At 42.3% G+C, this 18314-nt stretch overlaps 1 protein-coding gene across 1 annotated transcript in view; it reads left to right on the plus strand.

The window, feature by feature from the left end:
- Positions 1–17820, plus strand: part of KY (kyphoscoliosis peptidase) — a 45029-nt gene extending 27209 nt beyond the window's left edge. Inside the window, exons 9-14 of the mRNA XM_048863212.2 lie at positions 1868–1950; positions 2814–2922; positions 7562–7679; positions 12996–13184; positions 14876–15066; positions 16860–17820. Of these exons, the coding sequence (XP_048719169.2) occupies positions 1868–1950; positions 2814–2922; positions 7562–7679; positions 12996–13184; positions 14876–15066; positions 16860–17764 (1595 nt within the window). The 3' untranslated portion in view covers positions 17765–17820. The remainder of the gene's footprint in view (positions 1–1867; positions 1951–2813; positions 2923–7561; positions 7680–12995; positions 13185–14875; positions 15067–16859) is intronic.
- Positions 17821–18314: the final 494 nt, after the last annotated feature.

Genomic DNA, 18314 nt, shown 5'->3' on the forward strand with positions numbered 1-18314 from the left:
TACAATGAAGGCTGTTGAACTAAATCTGGGGGAATATTGAGGAATCCAGGCTCAGAGATTTCTGCTCACTTAACTGGCCAGTGACAGCGGGGCTTCTGAGAACAGAGATGCTTCCATTAACCAGATCCAGCGTGGGAGCACACTTTCCACTAAGGATGAGGAAACCAATTTACTTCTTAGCCTTAAACCAGAGCCAAAGAGGAGACCCGCCCCAGTTCCCCAAAGGACTAGAGACTAGTCCACTAAGGGGTCTCACTGAGTTCTACTTGGGGCCATCCTTTTGAAGGGTGGTCTTATGGCCTATGCAGGAGTCAAAGGTTGCTGCAAACAAGCCAATGTCTGAGATAGCAGCTGTCCCAACCTTAGGAGTGTCGATACTAGGACCTGAACAGAGCACTTTAGCAGCAGGTGAAGCTGTATCTCCTCACTATCTCCTAATGCAGGAGAGGTTGTACTCACACATCACCTCACAGAAGGCAGCCTGTTTTCTGGCAGCCCCTGCATGTCTGGGATGGCCTGGGACTGTCATTCCTGCCTCCCGTTGATGGTGCTCCTGCAGATGGGAGCTAATAAGTGCTCTGTATGTAACCACTCTTGTCTGCTCAATGTGGTGCTCTATCCCCCTCTAGTGGTGCCTAGGCCACAGATAGCGATTGATCAGACTGCTTCAGGCAGGCTTTAAGAGCTGCGTATTGCAGTAAAGGCTCATGCGTCTGTGATCCTGAGTCACAGGTTCAATCCTTGCTATTGACAGATGACCCTCACCTCCAGCGGCATAGCAGTACATATAGTGTAACAGTTCCACATCCCTGGTTCTCCACTTGGTTGGTAACATAACTTAGTCTTTCTTCATGCCACTGCAGCTGGGTGCCGTGAGGTTACCAACCCTTACACTTTAAGCAGTTCCCTTGCTATTTATTGGCACTCAGAATTCAAACAATAAAAAATTAAACTCTAATTATCTTTTTTATTCCCCCTTCCCTCTTGCCTCCCTGCAATTTAACAGCCATAAAGCAATATCTGGAAGAATCTCTTAATCCCAGCATCGCAAAGGGCATGATTCTTGTAGCTTTGACTTGCTAGAATGGCCTGCTAAGTGGTGGTTGCAGGGAAAAAAAAGATTTTTGTTCACTATTCAAATGAATTTTGGGGTGCTATCCATTGAATAAGTGATTATGTGTGGAATATGCAATCAGATATATATACTTGGTGAAATAAGGGGGGAAATATTAGAATAATTCATTTGAAAATATTACAGTATTCATCACATAAATTTAGGGCAATTTTATTTCCTTTTCCCTGCTGAGTAGAATCTTAAATCTCAGTCCTGCAAAGCTTATATGTATCAGTGAATTTACTCACAGCAGTAACCTCATTGATTTCACTGGCACTGCTTCCATGAGTAAAGTTACTCCTGTGCTTTGCAGGATCAGAGCCTTTATCAGTCAAATAGTGCTATATATTTTACTGAGACTACTTGAGGACTATGGATATCAGAAGCTTGCTCTTGGTGAATACTATTTGACCAGCTCTAGGTCTGATATTCTAGAGTTATCAGTTTCAGCACCTGTTGGAGATCAGACCCTATTTTTACTGTCAGATTTTTCTGTGCAGTTTACGTTGTGCAAAATATGCAAAGAGGAACTCCCAGCTCAGACATGCACAGTGCAGATCTGACTGTCTTGGATGGGAGGAACTGATAAAGCAGATACCTACAGACCAGAAGGGTCCTATTCAAATGTCATCTGATGCACAAACATCAAATTCAGTCACCGGATGGGAAACTCTGCTGATAGCTCTTGCTCTGATGTTTGGCCAGTTACAAAGCCTCTCCTTTCTGGAATGATTGTTCCATGTTTGTTTCCAGCATATCCATGGGACAAATCCAGTCTGAAATCCATGACATTAGACCTGCAGCAATTTGAGAAACTGGATGCCTATGCATCAAAGGTACGTCTCATTTAACTCAGTCTTCCTACAAGACCACACTGTCGCTCCCTCCCTGGAAGACTGAGGTGCTCCATAGGGGAATGAGGTGATGATGTCCTTCATTTTGACCTAGGCTTTCAGAATGTCTGCCCCAAAACTACACTGAAAATACCTTTCCCTGGCCATTTCAACTGGGAAATAGCCTACTCAGGAAAAAAGCATGACCAAAAATATCTGTCACTATCAAAGTGGACTTACAGCTTTGAATTTCCACTGATGACTCATCTGAAGCTCAAGTTTAAAAAAAAAACACACAGCTGCTTTGTTAAGAGACAATAGAAATCAGAGTGTGTGCAGGGGATGATGGGGAATACTAGTGGTGATATATGACTATTGGCTCTTACAACAAACAGTGACATCGATGAAGATTGTGTGTGTGTGTGTGTAGATCTAAAAGCAAAATATGCTTTGTGAAGGAGGTGATAAGCATAGATGCATCAATACTGTCCTTTGATTGGTTGGTAAGGGTAGCTATTCTGTGATGAAAAGGTGATCTTTGCCTTGAAGATTAAACATGTCTGGCCCACAATAATCCTAATCTGTGTTGCCTTTAAAAGGAACTAGTCTCATGAGCATTGAAGTCCCTCACCAAGACAGCTTCCAGTAAGATGGGGAATGAGCAAACTCAAAAGGCAGTTGTTACAGAGCAGGTACTGGTACTGCCCATCAAGAAATGCAGAAATGCAGAAATGATCAGAGGCGCTGCCAAACATGCAGAAACAAAAGAAATGTCATAGAGGGGCCCCTATTACTTCAACAGGAAGGTAGAAACCCTTTAGTATTTTCTCACTTGAACCCTCTAATCTTACTCTGTACAAAAACAGGTGAGTGTTAAGAACAGCATAGAGGAACTGGTGAAGGCCCTGCTCCGAGAAGCCCGGACTGATCTGGAGAAGGTCAGAGCTGTTTGGATGTGGATATGCCATCACATAGGTAGGCCGAGGTCCTGGACTCCCACAGCATTTGGCAGACAATGCTGCTGCTGTCACTCTCATTATATTGTGATTGCATGTTGTGAGTAGGTTTGTAGGGGGCACATGGGGCAGGGGAGGAGAAGGGGAGCCCACAATTCATTCTGGATAAATAAAGTCTGCTGTCAGTATCCAGAACTTTATTGAGAGGTTATCTTGCTATCTATACGTCTGTACTTCCTCTCCCATCCCTGCCAGTTTCCACCAGGGTGGTGTGTCAATGATTTCCTCCTATGTGACAAGCCTGAGTTTCCACCTGATTTGTTCAGACATGCCACAGCACAAGTCCCCACCATGCCAGTGACTGCAGCGTCAAAAATGCTAGGTTGTAACATCAATAAGACCATGATTGTGACATGTAGCCTCTCCCCTGTTGCCAGCCAGCTCTGCTAGCTCACACACATTTATTTTGAGGGGCAGGGGGAAAAGGGAGAGAGAAAAGCCATGATCTCACACTGTGCCTGCCCCACCCCACTAGGGGCTGCAGTTCTGCCTGACCTTTACGTGGACCACACAAGTGGGTTTGTGTGGGGCTGGAAGCTCTTTACACACTGCACCACCAGGTATGGGCTGGGCAGACTCTGGCCTTGAACAAATAAGGCAGATGACTGCCATTTACAAGCAATGGGCTCCTCTGTTTTTTCATATGCACAAGTGGGTAGAGACATGCAGAAGAGAGCATGCATGCTCAGCAAGGTGTGATAAATATTCTTTTTCAGCTACTTTCTATAACATGCGTGTGATTCTTTAAGTGTTTAATTTGCCAGGAAGCTAAGTCCTGTGTCTGCAAACCATCTCTGACCCTGCAAAGCACACAAACGATCCTTACCTGCACAACTTCATTGAAGTCAGTGGCACTAGTTGCCTGCAAGATTACACATGTGCAGGATCAGGGCCCAAGAGAAGGGCATGTTTAACTCCCTCTCTCTCACCCAGACTTATAGACCAAATGTATTCTTCTACCGAAAGCATGTAACTAAAAACCTCAGCGTGAAGCCTGTTCATACTGGAACACAGAATTTCCAGTAAAAGTCTGTTTCTGGCAACAAATGCGCTGCAGCTACCCATGCCAAGAAGTGAACGCTCCCAGAGCGGGAGTTTCCCAGTCCTCAGAGGTGCAAAGTAGATTTACCACTGGTACAAAAAAACTGCCCAATACAGTGGAACCTCAGAGTTACACATACCAGAGTTATGAGCTGACCAGTCAACCACACACCTCATTTTGAACTGGAAGTACACAATTAGGTAGCAGGACACAAACACACACACACGAGCAAATACAGTATTGTATTAAACTACTAAAAAAAAAATTAAAGGGAAAGCAGCATTTTTCTTCTACATAGTAAAGTTTCAAAGCTGTATTAAATCAATGTTCAGTTGTAAATTTTTAAAACCACCACCATAACATTTTGTTCGGCGTTATGAACAACCTTCATTCCCAAGGTGTTCGTAACTCTGAGGTTCGACTGGACTGAACATGCCTTAAAACAAGGAAAAACATTTTCCTCAACTCCACCTGAATTACATTTTAAAATATACATTGTAGATTTGTGCAGTCAACCACCACCATGATAAATAATGGAGCTGCCAACCCCACTTGTTCAAAAATTATGAGTCAAACCCTAGAAAGACATGAGATTGGCTTACAAATCAAGACATTTAAAATAGAGAGGGGGAGGCCCCCCTAGTTTGGGAAGTTTTAGGGCATGGCTACACTGGAAACTTCAAAGTGCTGTCGAGGCAGCGCTCCCATGGCAGCGCTTTGAAGTGCGAGTGTGGTTGCGTGCGAGGTCTGGGAGAGAGGTCTCCCAGCGCTCCTGGTAATCCACCTCTGGTAATCCACCTCCGAGCGCAGCTCCCTAGTGCTTGGAGCTTGTCTACACTAGCGCTTTAAACGCTCTGACTTGCTGCGCTCAGGGAGGTGATTTTTCACACCCCTGAGACAGCAAGTTAGAAGACTATAAAATGTAAGTGTAGACAAGCCCTTAGAGGGCCAGCTCCTCTGCCATCTATTATCTAGAGAGGCACTACAGGGTTCTTTTTCATCTCTCTCTGCAGCCTCTCAAACTTCAATCCAAGTGGCTTTAGGTTTTACCAGTACTGCCTCTGGGGCTTCAACTGCCTCGGGCTTCCCCCGGCTCAGGACAACCTAGCTCTGGCCCCAGGCTTCCATGTCCCCATCATCCCAGGCTTTTTCCTGGCTCAGAACCCTCTGGTTCTGGCTCAAGGCCTTCCAGACTTCTTGCTGCCTTTGGTCCAAAAGATAAAACTCCCAGCTACCTCTCCAGGGTCTCATCCCTGGCCTTTTCCCCACTCCCCTGTGCTCCTTCCCAGGTGCATTTGATCACCAATTATGCTGCCACCCTGTTGCCTAATTGGGCTCAGGCTCCTAGAGACCCCAGTGAATCAGTGTGGGGTTCATACACCCCCATTATATTCACTCTTAGATGACATGCCTGTTATTTATTCATGAAATGCTTAAAATAAGCAATGTAACAGAGAAACTGAGTCATGCTACCACAACACATTCCAGTGGGCCTCTAATAATTCAGGCACCTATTTAATTGACGTTTATGTTTATACATACCTATGCCAATTAAAAACATACAGTATGGAGATGGAATAGTTGTATTTGATCATAAAGTCTATCCTCCTAAAAGCGTATGAAAACATATCACATGTTGAACAAATACCATAATTTAGCAAAAGATGAGGATTCTTCTGTATAACAAGGAGGCCGCTGGGAAGAGAAGGATTATAAGGTTTTGCATTAATCTCTCTGTTCTGAGGTTCATTGTAGGACAAAACTAAAAAATGCTCTTATAACTGAAGATCCCATCAGAACAACTTGCTTGATTTATAATACCTGGGAATCCATTTATTCCCATTCACATTCTTAGGATATCTCTGATGCACTGTTATGTGCTATTCCCACCACCCTGTTTCACAGCTCTTTGTTCCAGTTCCCTTTCCATCCTCCCTGGTGATGGGCATGCAGGAGGGCAGACACTCTGACTTCCCCTTTGCAAACAATGGATTACAATTTGGAACCAGGAATTTAAATGTATCAAGTTCTGGCTAGTAGATGACCTTTGGATTGGCACATTTCATTCCTCTAAAGGAGATCTTTAGAGCAGCTGTTACAAACCGTGTCATGGTCTGGGCCACATTTTAAAAAAGAGAGCGTCTCCTGAACATCTCGCCTCCCATCCATGTGTATTATCCCTCTAGAAAAAAGCACTGCATGTATTTTTAGCTGTGTCATCTCATGCACTTCAGCAGCTGGAAACAAGGAGCCAGCACCATGTGACCATCTTTCTCTCTGTATCCCAACAGCCAGTGCTCCGCAGATCACTAAGGGGCCTTTGGAAATCACTACTCTAGAGCTTCCCTTCTCTCATGCCCTCAGGAGCAGACTTAAAGGCAATTATATTAATGGAGTCTTTCAGATGAAAGTCAAGTTGCAGCATTTCATCACTCTGTGCAGCACTCACAGGCTCTCTTCTCCTGAACAACATTCAAGGAAGGAGGAATGTTACATGAGTGCTGATGGCACCCTTAACCCTTTGTCAGAAAAATATGTTCATATTTTATAAAGACTTATGGCCATAGTCAAGGTTACTAGGTATTCAAATTAACTTTCCTGGGCCACTTTCTCTAGCTCTGCCTGGAATAAACCCTGGTTTGTTTCATTTTTTGTATTTATTTTGAAAATAATATTTCCTGCAGCTCAAACTATAAAGTCCCCGCCCACATTTAGCTCTGAGCGAATCATTGATTTTACAGTTGGGTGACTGAAGCAAAACGAAAAAAAATGGTTCATTTTGAACCAAAACTAACATTTTTCAGGCTGAAAAGAAAACAAAAAAACAAAAGGGAAAAAAAACCAAATGAAACAAAATAATTTAAAAAATGTTGGGGGGAGGGATTAGTTTATTTTCAGATGTTTTTTGATCCCTAACTAATTGGTTTCAGTGTTTCATTTCTTTTGAGTGTTTTTTAAATTATATATAAACTTCTAAACAAAACATCTTTCAACACATTTGTTTCAAAATGATTCAAATGAACTATTTTGACTTTTTAAAAAAATTATTTTGGGAGGGCAAAAATTTGCCAAATTTGACCCAAATTCATTAATAGTTTTGGTGCCATGGAAAGGTGACAATTACCCAGTTCTACCCACATTGATGTGTGATGCACTCACAACAAACTGTTCCATGTTTTTCATTGATTAGATACTTTCAAGGATTTTTCTCTGATATTGAGGACTTTACATTTTACCCTTTACTGCCATGATCCTGCAATTGGGGATGGATCCTTAAGGAGACACACTGGCTCTGCACAGAAATAAGTGTCTGCCCATTTGGATCTGACTGAAGAATCAGAGCCTAGGTTTGCAACTTAGTTCCTTAGGAGATGCATGCAGAGAGAACCCAAAGCAGACATTTACAGAGGAAACATCTTCGTACAGCTCCTAATACAGATCATTTCTCTTTGTTTGTGCTTCTTGGAGATGAAAATGATCCAAACATTTTCTATTGCCCGTCAATCCCTTTGCCCCAGGCTTTTGGAGGAACTTTATTTTGTCTTCATTTCTCTAGAATACGATGTTGTGGGCTTCCATAACAAAGCCCAGAGGTCTTGTGAGCCAAAGGACGTCCTTCGCATTGGGAAGAGCGTTTGTGCAGGGTACGCTGGGCTCTTTCAACAAATGTGCAGGTAAATAAGATCACAAACGTTCAACCCCCGGGAGAGTTAATACTGTCATCTCTGTGCCTACTCTATCTCCCTTTACATCACCTAAAATGACTTTAAACAGGACTTGAAACTTTCTCTTTCAGACTATGCTGTGGAACAACAGCAAGTCCTCAAAAGGTCAATTTTGATTTCCCTACCCCCCACCCCCCAGCATAATTTACTTTGTGCCATCTGCTGAGCTTCGCATTGCATTAACATAATGGCAGATGAATACATGGAGATAATTTAGTTAGAAGAGGCTGTGGTTTTTTTTCTTGGAGTAGCTGTGTATCTGAAGGTTAAAAGAATGGCAAGGCTGAAATACTGAAGAACATTATCTGCAACCAACTCACATGCAAGAGGTAGTCATTGAAGCCCAGGCTTAAGCTTTTCCAATATTCTCTGCAAAACGCCCCACACCTAAACCAGAATAATAATACCCAGCTCTTATATAATGCTTTTCATCAGTAGATCTCGAAGCACTTTACAAAGGAGGTCAGTATCATTATCCCCATTTTGCAGATGTGTTGTAATTTCATGACCACATCTGTTCACCTTCCGCATGCCAGTAGCCCTGTTGACTTCAATGAGTGAGCAGGGTTTGGCTCTCAAAGGATTTAGAATAGGGCTTGACAACCAATTATATATCCAGCTCATGTAAAAGGAGGCTCATTTCATTGCGGAAACTATAAATTCCTTTAGTATGAATGAAGCACAAATTGCTTCTCCAGTGCACTTCTCCATCCCCAGTAGAGAAAGGATACAGCTCTTGTATAAAGCAAACCCTGGGAATCACTGCTGATGCCCCAAATGTTTGTAATAGTTTGGTTTCATGAACTAATGATGGTGATAAGAAATTAATTTTGCACTTAGCAGAAACCTGGGCTACCAAGGTCCCTTTCCAAATGGAGCCCCTTCCATCAACTTCTTGACACACTGACTCCCATTTTATATAAGCCTGGGAAAATCAGATTTTAATTGGCACATATCAGTAATTACTGACTTCTCTCCCCACCCAAGAGCCACCGGAAGCATATTCCCATTAGTAACTGAAGTTTACTGTGAGGGAAACTGACATTTTAAAAATATTCTGTAAGATGCTAATGTGGAGAATGCCTGTAGCCAACAACTCAGTGTTCCGGGTATCTATTCTGCTTTTTAAAAGAAAATATTAAAATTACGAATTGATAATCAACTATGATTTTATAATTGCATTTTATGTAACAGTTATTGCTAGATTTTCCAAATGTAATTAGAAAAATGTACTGAGAAACAAACCCTTTTGTTTATTAATAATTAATATTCCCAAGGGTATTTGTATTATTCACACTCTCCACTCATCTACTCACTACTGAAACATTTCCACACAGATTCCTCATTCTGTGATTTTACAAAACCCCCAGGCATCCAGTCTGTTTTGTCTTTATCAAATACCAACCACATATTGGCCCAGTACACTCTCCTCCTGACAGACAATTGTTACCTCCTTTCACTCACGTGGCTAGCCAAAAATTTGGTGTTTTATAGATTGTTCCAGTTAGGAGAAATTGGTAATAGGTATTTTTTGATGCAATTTTGTTTATTTACAAAGAATGTACAAGGTCCCATTTCCTTGAACACAGCTGAGGGAAAGAAAAAATAAATAAAACAAAACCAGTTTCTTTGCTGGCTGTTCCAAGCCTAAAAGCTTTTTCTCTTAGCTTTCTTAGTCTCAAGGTCACATTATCAGCCTTCTGTTACTGTCTGCTTGGCTTTCTCTCCCTGCTTCAGCTTGTGCCCTCTTTCAGACACACACACGCAAAACCATACTCTTGGGGGAATTCTGCGCTACTGCATGTGCGCATAATTAGTGAGCCACATATATTTTAAATTTTTTGCACAGAAAAAAAGCTTCTGCCAAAATGTTGCTGCAGTTCCGCCCTTTGCCCACCAGGTGGCGATAGAACAAAGCAGCCCCACCCGGCCAGCCAGGGAAGAGAAAGAGCCTGCCGTCTTTGCAGCCCGTGTCAGGCCAGGTCAGGGGCTATGGGGAGACAGACAGTATGGGGCTGTACTCCTTTTCTTTTTGTGACCCCATTGTTTGTGATGGTGAGATAAATCAGCTTACGACAGCCTTAGCATGGACATGGGACCTGACTCAACATGGCTAGTATTAATATACACAAGCATTTGCACTTCCCAGGTTTCAATACAATAAATTTTCAGCCGAACTGACTGGAGTCTCCAGTGTAGACTTGATCATAGAGTGCCCTCATGCAGGCATTATGGGTTTGAGTACATGCAGGCACCCAACTGGCCTTCTCCTGTTGCGTTCTACCTTTTCCATAGTCAATAGTCCTATCATTTTAGTCTCTAATATGGAATCCCCTTCCCCCTAAGTGCCATGTACCATTGCTGTTGTCCTTCTCTGGAACATTTCTCTCCCCTCTGACCCACCCAACCTCTTTTTTTATGATGAGTTCACCGAAACTGAGCCCAGAATTGAAGGGAAGGATGTGCCATTCAGATACATAAAGGCAGTGTAACATTCTCCATATTAGTCCGCATGTTCTTTATCTTCTTTTTAACAAAGGCCAGCATCTTTTATTGCTTTTAATTATCTCTGTGCATTGAGCAGATTTTTCACTGAACTTACAATGATAGCATCACCACATGCAATCAGCTTAATCATTTCTTCCAATCCACGTTACATTGCACTTAATGTCATCATCCACCATCATGTGGTCCAGTCTTCTAGCTTTGTTGGGTATTTCTTGAGTTCCTCACACTTCTCCCTATTACTCTGAACAATTTACTTTATTTGTATAGCATTTAGATGACAAATGTAAGAAACCCTGATTAGTTCATCTTCCTGCTAGTACAGGGTTGTTCCTATATTTTATATTCAGCCAGCACTTCGCCAAGTCCATTGTTAAAGGACTCTAGCAGTAGTGCATCTACCACTTCCCTTGGGAATCGCAAATAAATTCTAGTTTCTCTCACCCTTGGGATAGTTTTACTAATTTCATCCTAAATGGGATTGCAGGGGTGGTAATTTTGGGCAGAATATGACCCTTGGCATTCTGTTTAGATATGTTAAATGCTGGGATTTTCAGAGAGCTTACAGGAATTAGATACCCAACTCACCTAGACTACTTGGCAATTCCTATCTTCAATCTTCCTTCAAGTCAATGGGCCAGCTCCTGATCTCAGTTACACTGGTGTAAATCCAAGCTATCTCCATTCACATCAACAGAGCTACTCCAGATTTACTGACGTGAAACAGAGCAGAATTTGGCTCACAGGTGATCAAGGATTGGCAAAGACATTGTAGGTCACTTTGTTTGGCCTTCTGCACCATCAATAAGGTTTCTGATATAATTCTCCCTCTAGTCTTGATCAGCCTGTTGATTAATACTTCCACTGACAGGCCATCCCTCATTATCTCTATGTTATGGTCTATCCCATGCCAGGCTTAAGCACATGTTTAAGAAATGTTTACTCATGTGTACCCTGAATTTTATCTTTGTTTTTTTCTTTGAAGGCCTTTAATCTTGATCACCCTATTTCACAGATAATATAAAGAAGTCTCTGCCCTTTAATGTGTTTATATAGTGGTAGCATGTCACACCTCATCTCTCCTTTCTCCTCAGACTACCTAATTTGAGCTCCTTCACTGGCTCTCAATTCATCACACTCCATTTTTAGTACCACTGCAGTCTCTGATCCTTCCCTAAAACAGTATCTTCCTCTTAGGGCCTGATACAAAGCCTACTGAAGTCGATAGCATCCTGGGGTCCATGAGTGGGGCTCCTATGCACAACCACAACACAAATAATACATAACAATCCAAATTAAGGTTTTACTAGACCGATGTGTAAAACTGCCTTATTACCACCTTAATGTTACAGGAGATTTCTTTATAGATCAAAGAATGCCTCTACTTTTTTGTGGAGCAGCAGCACACTGTGAACTCACAGCCGGTGCGTCAGTTGTCCACCTTAAATTTCTTTACATCACCTGCTACTATCCAAATATCCATCCGTCATTGTGTAGCTCTCCTTCTTTCTGCCATATGAATCCCTTTGCATCTCACCGAGTTAAATTCACATTCCACAGATAATCTTGTTTCTAAAATACAAATAATTTATTGCTTTAAGGATCTGCTCCATTTAATACAAGATTTTTCAATAAAGCAGAAAAATTTCAGTTCCAACCTATTCAGAGGACAATCTTCTGCTTAAATGAAGCAAATTTGGACAAACCATTCACAGGATTCCAATGTGTTTAGATCCTGTTTGATCTCCCATGGCACAGACACTGATTCATACAAAAATCTATTTTAATTTTATTTGCATAACAATGTCTATTCCAGTGGATGGGTTCTGTCTCATTCTGTATAAAAATAATATGAACTGATCTTTCCCCCACCACCTCCTTAATGCATTCTCAGAGAAAAACTCAAACTGTTTTTTTTTTTTTTTTAAAACCAATTTCCCTCCATTTAGGAAAAATCTAGGATGCCTTACTGCAACATTAAAAATCTGGGATCACTTATTTCAGAGACTGATAGCCATCAATTTTCAAGATGATAATCAGTCAAGAGACCGATAGCCACCATCTTGAAAATTGATGGCTGTCTCTAATTTTGGGTAACGTTGGAAGTGACTCTAATGAGTAACAAGATGGAGGAAATTAAGCATGCTCGGTTGTCATAGTGGATGTAACACTAAACTAGAGAGAGGAATCATACAAGGAATGGAAAAAAAGATACCCTCTACTAAAATAGAATACACTGCCCAAGCCCTCAGGAAAAGGTATGGTCAGAGATCGATCTTACTCTATATCAGAAAGGCGTCAGACTGTAACACAGTTGGATCAATGATGGTACTCAGACTCCTGCTGGGAGGCTTTATCTGTCACAGCCCAGTAAAGACAATCTCTGCTTAAGTCCACTAGCCATGCAGGGCTCAACCAGAATGCATGTTTCATGACTGGAAGAAACAGAATGTATCTCCTACATGGAGATATCTGAGGGAACGCTGTCCAACCTGGGCTGGTAGGATTATAACCGCAGTTCAGTTGAGCCCAAGAAGATAGACACTGCACATGAAATCAGTATTTCATCTGTGAGCAATAAGGGCATATGGGCTAACAATCAGAAGAAAGAACTAGGTGACTACAGGATTCTGGGTTATAATGCTGATGGAAACACTAATTTTCATGGTCACCCCTGTGCAGCTCCATGATTTCAACTGTATAAAAATGAAAAGGCCCCGATGAATAAGATGCTGCTTTGTAATACCCTCCTTCCCTCAGCGTTGCAGGTGTACAGTGCATGACGTTATCAGGATACTCTAAAGGGTACAGTTACAGACCCGGACAGTCCTTTACAGAGGGTTGTGACCATGCCTGGAATGCAGTTTACCTTGATGGAAGGTGGCATCTGCTGGACAGCACCTGGGGAAGTGGCTCAGTTGATGATTCATGCAGCAAGTTCACCTTTCAGTATGGTACCATTTATTATTTTAACACCCAGAGCTAGGTCAACATGGGGCACAAAGAGGGCCAATGTGTGTAGCAAGGGGGAAGTGTCTGGATTCAGCTTTAGTTTAGTATTTTCTGGTTTTGGGGGGAGAAGCAGCTGTTTGTGGTTCAGTCCTTTTGTTATCTGTATTTTTAACTTATGACGAAGACACCTAAGGTAACATTTCCCAAAGCCCCTAAGTAATTTAGGAGCCTCACTCTCATTTTCCAAAACAATTTAGCCAGTTAGGAGCCTAAGTCTCAATGACAGTCAGTGGGACCTAAGGCTTCTAAGGGCCAAATCCTCAAAAAGTATTGAGGAGCTGAAATCAATGGGAGTTAAAGGTGCTTGAAGATATGGGCCTGTCACTTTTGCCAGCAGGACGGAGGTTGCAGGGGTAAAATTTTCAAAAGCACCTACAATTGGGCCTTTGAACAAATAAAGCTCCAGAATTCAACAACTCACCGCGGGATTATACTTGGAACTGAAGATAATCCTCGCTCTCTATTGTCCTTACATGGAGCAGATCTTGACTACCTTTTAAAAAGATGGGGTAACATGAGCAGTGAGCCATTCCCAACACCTGCTAATATATTCCCCAGATACTTACATTAAAGTATTTGGCCTTTCAAAAATGTTCAAAATTCTGCTTTTATTCTGGATTAAAATTGAAGTATATACATGTGGTTTGGTCTTTAGTTATTTCATATACTTAAATGAATGGCCAAAAAACATACTGTAAAACTAGGTTTTGTAGTAGTGTAAGCCTAATGGGAAAGCTTTAAGGTTTGCCCTGTATATTAAATCACTCAATTGTCTCAAATTCCTAAATCCTCTATTTTTTAATTAAACAGGCAATTCCAATACAATTGCCTAGTGGCAGAAGGAGAAAGCAAATGAAATATTGGGGGCTTTTTAAAAAAATTGACACTATTTCTTTTTCAAACTATCAGTCTGATTTTCAGAGGTGCTGAACACTTACAGCTGCTCCTGGGAAAAAAAAAATTCAGACCACATACTCCTAAGAGCACTTTGCCATTAGTTTTAAAACTGGTGTAAGGTGCATTCACCCCAAATGCAATTATAGAAGGGGCATCATTCTCAGATCTTGTATTTTGATTGAATGGTTTGAGTCTGCTTCTGAATCCTGTAGCCTGATATCCCAGATGAGTTTGCATTTTCATATATGTAAAAAGGGGCCTTGGAGCATGTTATACGAGCATCTGGAAATTAAGCCTCCAATCCTGAAAATGCTCATGCACATGCTTAACTTGATGTATAAAAACTTTCCCCCTGAAGTCAACTGGGGGCCACTTGTGCTTAAAGATAAACATGTGCATATATATCTGCAAGAGATAAGCCTTAATGTGGTGGTTTGTGGATGAGGGGGTTGAATAAAGAAACACTGCCTTGTGGACTGAAAATGGGATTTGGTTGGGAGTTTTGGGTTACACAGGCAATGTAGGAGTGGGCCCTTCTCCTCTCCCCCACTATTCACGTGGCAGCAGTCTATTTAATGAGACAATAGCAGCTGGGCATATTGCCAACAATCCACACACTGCTTTCACTTCTAGAATAGTGTTACATTTAATTTTTGAGATGCATGGCTGAAAGTTGTTACAAGTTATTAAATACTTTCCATTTTTTGCTAACCTCTTCCCTCTTGTTCCAGATATAATGAGTTTTATTTTCTTACGCACCCGGCCCTATTTATTAATAATCACTTCCCAGACAACAGCAACTGGCAGCTCCTGAAGCCAGCTCTGACACTGAAAGAGTTTGAGAGCAACATGTCATACAAGGCTCACTTTTACAAGCTGGGCATGCTGGCTGCACATCCAGGCACGTCCATCATCCAAACAGGTAACGTCACCAAACAGAATGTCACCCAACAGGAGACATTACAGAGCACTCGTGTCTTGTACAGATCTGGATGAGTTACATTCCCCACTCACTGCTGACAAATAGGTAGCATGAGAGGCTCTCTTCCCCAGCGGGCCCAATTTTTGGCTGTTTGGGGTAAACCATAGTTACATGAGGCTAAGGGGACTACAGAAATACCCAATGAATATCATCTGCTTGCGGTTTCAATCCCAACCGTGTGAAATCAGAAATGTTATTGCAAATTCCATAGGGGCTAGTTTAAGTAGCCCAATATTAGCAGCTTTTCATAGAGTGGACTCATCACTGGCACACCCTCTCATAGTGTGGTGTAGCAGGCCCTCCTCCTTCAGCATCCCCAGCCTCTCTGGCTCTGCAATGGTCTGCCTCTTCTTGGGACTCAACCCTCCAGCCAGGTCACAGAGTCCCATCCCTTCCAGAACAGAGTACAATAAACTCAACTTAATTGAACATAGCTCTTTGTCCCTACCTAAGCTCATTCTTAGACTCATCAGCCCTTCCCGGGCTCTGCATGTGTGGAGCAACACCTTCCAGGCTCTCTCTGGAAGCCCAGCTCCAAATTCAACAGATCTGCTCCTTCAGATTCCTTGCTGCCTCCCTGGACTTCTTCCTACCGTGGCCTTCCTTCAGTCCCTTTCCCTCACCTGGCTCTCTGTACATCTGGCTCTTTCTGGGCCTTTCCTCCATTCCGTAGCCACCAGAAAGGGACTATATAATTCTTCCCCTCTCCCTGCACCTTCTTTCTCAGATGGCTTCCTCCCTCTATTCTCATCATGCAGCCCTCCCCACAATGGGCTTCATCTTCACTTGGGCTTCGCTCACCCTCCAGGTGCCACTAGGTACATTAATTGCTCCAGTTAACTCTTTCATCACTTAGCTGTAACTCCAGCTAGAAAATAAGGGCAAGAGTTTTTAAAAAATGGGTGTCTACAGTTCCACTCCTAAATCCTTATTTACTATAAATGTCTAAATAAGCACCCTGATTTTCAGGACTGGGCACCAGCAGGTCCCTTTGGCATCAGTCATTTATTTAGGTGCTAGCTGTTAATTTAGGAGTTGAATTTTAGGGTACCCCCCCCTTTTTTTTAATCTTGGCCTTATTGTAGGGTTGCAAAAGTAGAACTGTCTCAAGCTGTTCAGGGGCTTCAACCAAGAGGCCAAGCACTTAGCAAGATTAAAAAGGGGAGTGGATAGTTATATGAAAGATAAAAATATCCAGAGTTGTCATAATGAATACTAACCCTCATGCTTCAGGCCTTAAATCAATCTTGAGGTACTACAGATCCGGATGAGGATAACACAGAGAGCAGATTTTCCCATCTCTTCCTATGGCGGGGCTCTCACACCTTCCTCTAGAGCAGCTGGTGCTGGCCACTGTTGTATACTGGACTAGATTTTGGGTCTGATCCAGCCTGGCAGTTCCGGTGTCCCTAAAAGGGTGGGCAGCTTGAGTTGTAATACCAGAGTTCACACAGGCTTCCATCTTCCAAAGGATCCATGAGCACTGACCAGCTTCATCTCACTTAATATAAAATCGGATAAACAAGTGTCCCAAAACAACAACCCCATCTTGTTCCTTGGGGGGGGGAGGGAAGGGGGACACACTGATTTGGCTAGTGGTTGACAAGTTAGATCCAGCCAACTGCAGCCCTTTCATTTCACTGACTCAGTCCTTCAGGTTATACTGTGCAGGGGTTTTATATAAACAGACTGGAGGAAACTCCTGAACAGTTTCTTTTCTTTGTATTTCACAGTAAACGGAAAAGCAACTATTTCTATTGAGAGTCGTACTCCACTATTATTTACATTTAGCCTGCAGGGAACTAAGGAACATGGTTTAATGACATTAAAAAAGAATGGGATGAGGCTGGAGATTTATCCCCAGAAGACTGGGAATCACAAACTACAGGTCTTTGCCAAGCCCTGCAAAGGCTCAGAGGATCTCTACAACTGTGTGTTAGAATGCATCATAGAGTGCAACTCTGTGGACAAGAGCATGCGTTTTCCAAAGGACCTATATCAACCTGTTGGACCTAGTTGGTTCACAGAGCGGAAAGGATTCCTGAGGCCATCACACCCTGACCCCATAATTCACACCAATGATGGGCGGTGTTCCATCACTTTCACGCTGGGTAAAGATATAAGTGTCCTACCCTCACTGCAGTGGGATAACACTAGCTTGACCGAGGATATGAGCAGGCGGCACATCATGCAAATCCATCGAGGAAACCAAATTGAGTTTAAGATCCATCTCCCCCACGCAGGAAAGTTTGTTCTTCAAATCTATACCAAGAAGAAGTCAGATCCAGGCAACTACAATTACATCTTCAACTACCTCATCTCTTGCCCAAACACCGAAGTGAAGTGGCCAGTTTTTCCGCAGAATTATAGCAACTGGGCAGAAGGCTATGAAATACTGGAGCCACTTGCTGGGCTACTGCCAGCCAATCGCAATGTTCAGTTTAAGCTCAAGATGCATAGTATAGCAAAGGCCTTTGTTGAGGCTGAAAACACTTCTCCTCTGACCTTGAGTAAAGATGGTTACTGGGAGGGAACCTGTAATACTTCCGGCTGCACAGAGGTGCGTGTCATGGTGCAAGAGAATGCCAATCACAATTTCTACTCAAACATCCTGAAATACAAAGTAGATACCCAGTAAACCATTCTCCCATTCTTTTCATCATCATGCACAAAACAACAAAATTTCAACATGTCCAAAACCCACATCATTTTGTGTGCCCATTAGCTCCCTCCACCAAATCTATTAATCCAACAAATATGGAGCAACATTCAGGTATCTTTGGAAGAGCTAATGCAATACTACAAGATCAAAACTAGCAAAAATCTGTAATGGTTTCAAAGGGAGCAACTGCTGTACGGAATTCAAATTTATTACAGACACTGTTAGGTGATACCTTCCAGAGAAATGGGTTGAGGGAAGCGATTGACTTTTTATGTCCACAGTTCATTAACATATCAGCAGTAACTGTTGGTTTCTGAATTATTGTTTTTCACCAAAAACATTTATCAGGGTTACTCCGAGAAGAATCTGAATAGTCATGGGATAGAGAAAGGAAGCACCTTATGCTTTCACAATAGGACTCTGCAGTAGTTTAAGACTCTTTAAACCAGGGTTCCTGTGTATCTCTAGCATAGTAGCAAAATTCTTATCGGGAAGAGATGTGCTACTGAAAGAAGATACACTAAGT

This window comes from Caretta caretta, chromosome 9 (assembly GCF_965140235.1).
Source record: "Caretta caretta isolate rCarCar2 chromosome 9, rCarCar1.hap1, whole genome shotgun sequence".
Taxonomy (NCBI): domain Eukaryota; kingdom Metazoa; phylum Chordata; order Testudines; family Cheloniidae; genus Caretta; species Caretta caretta.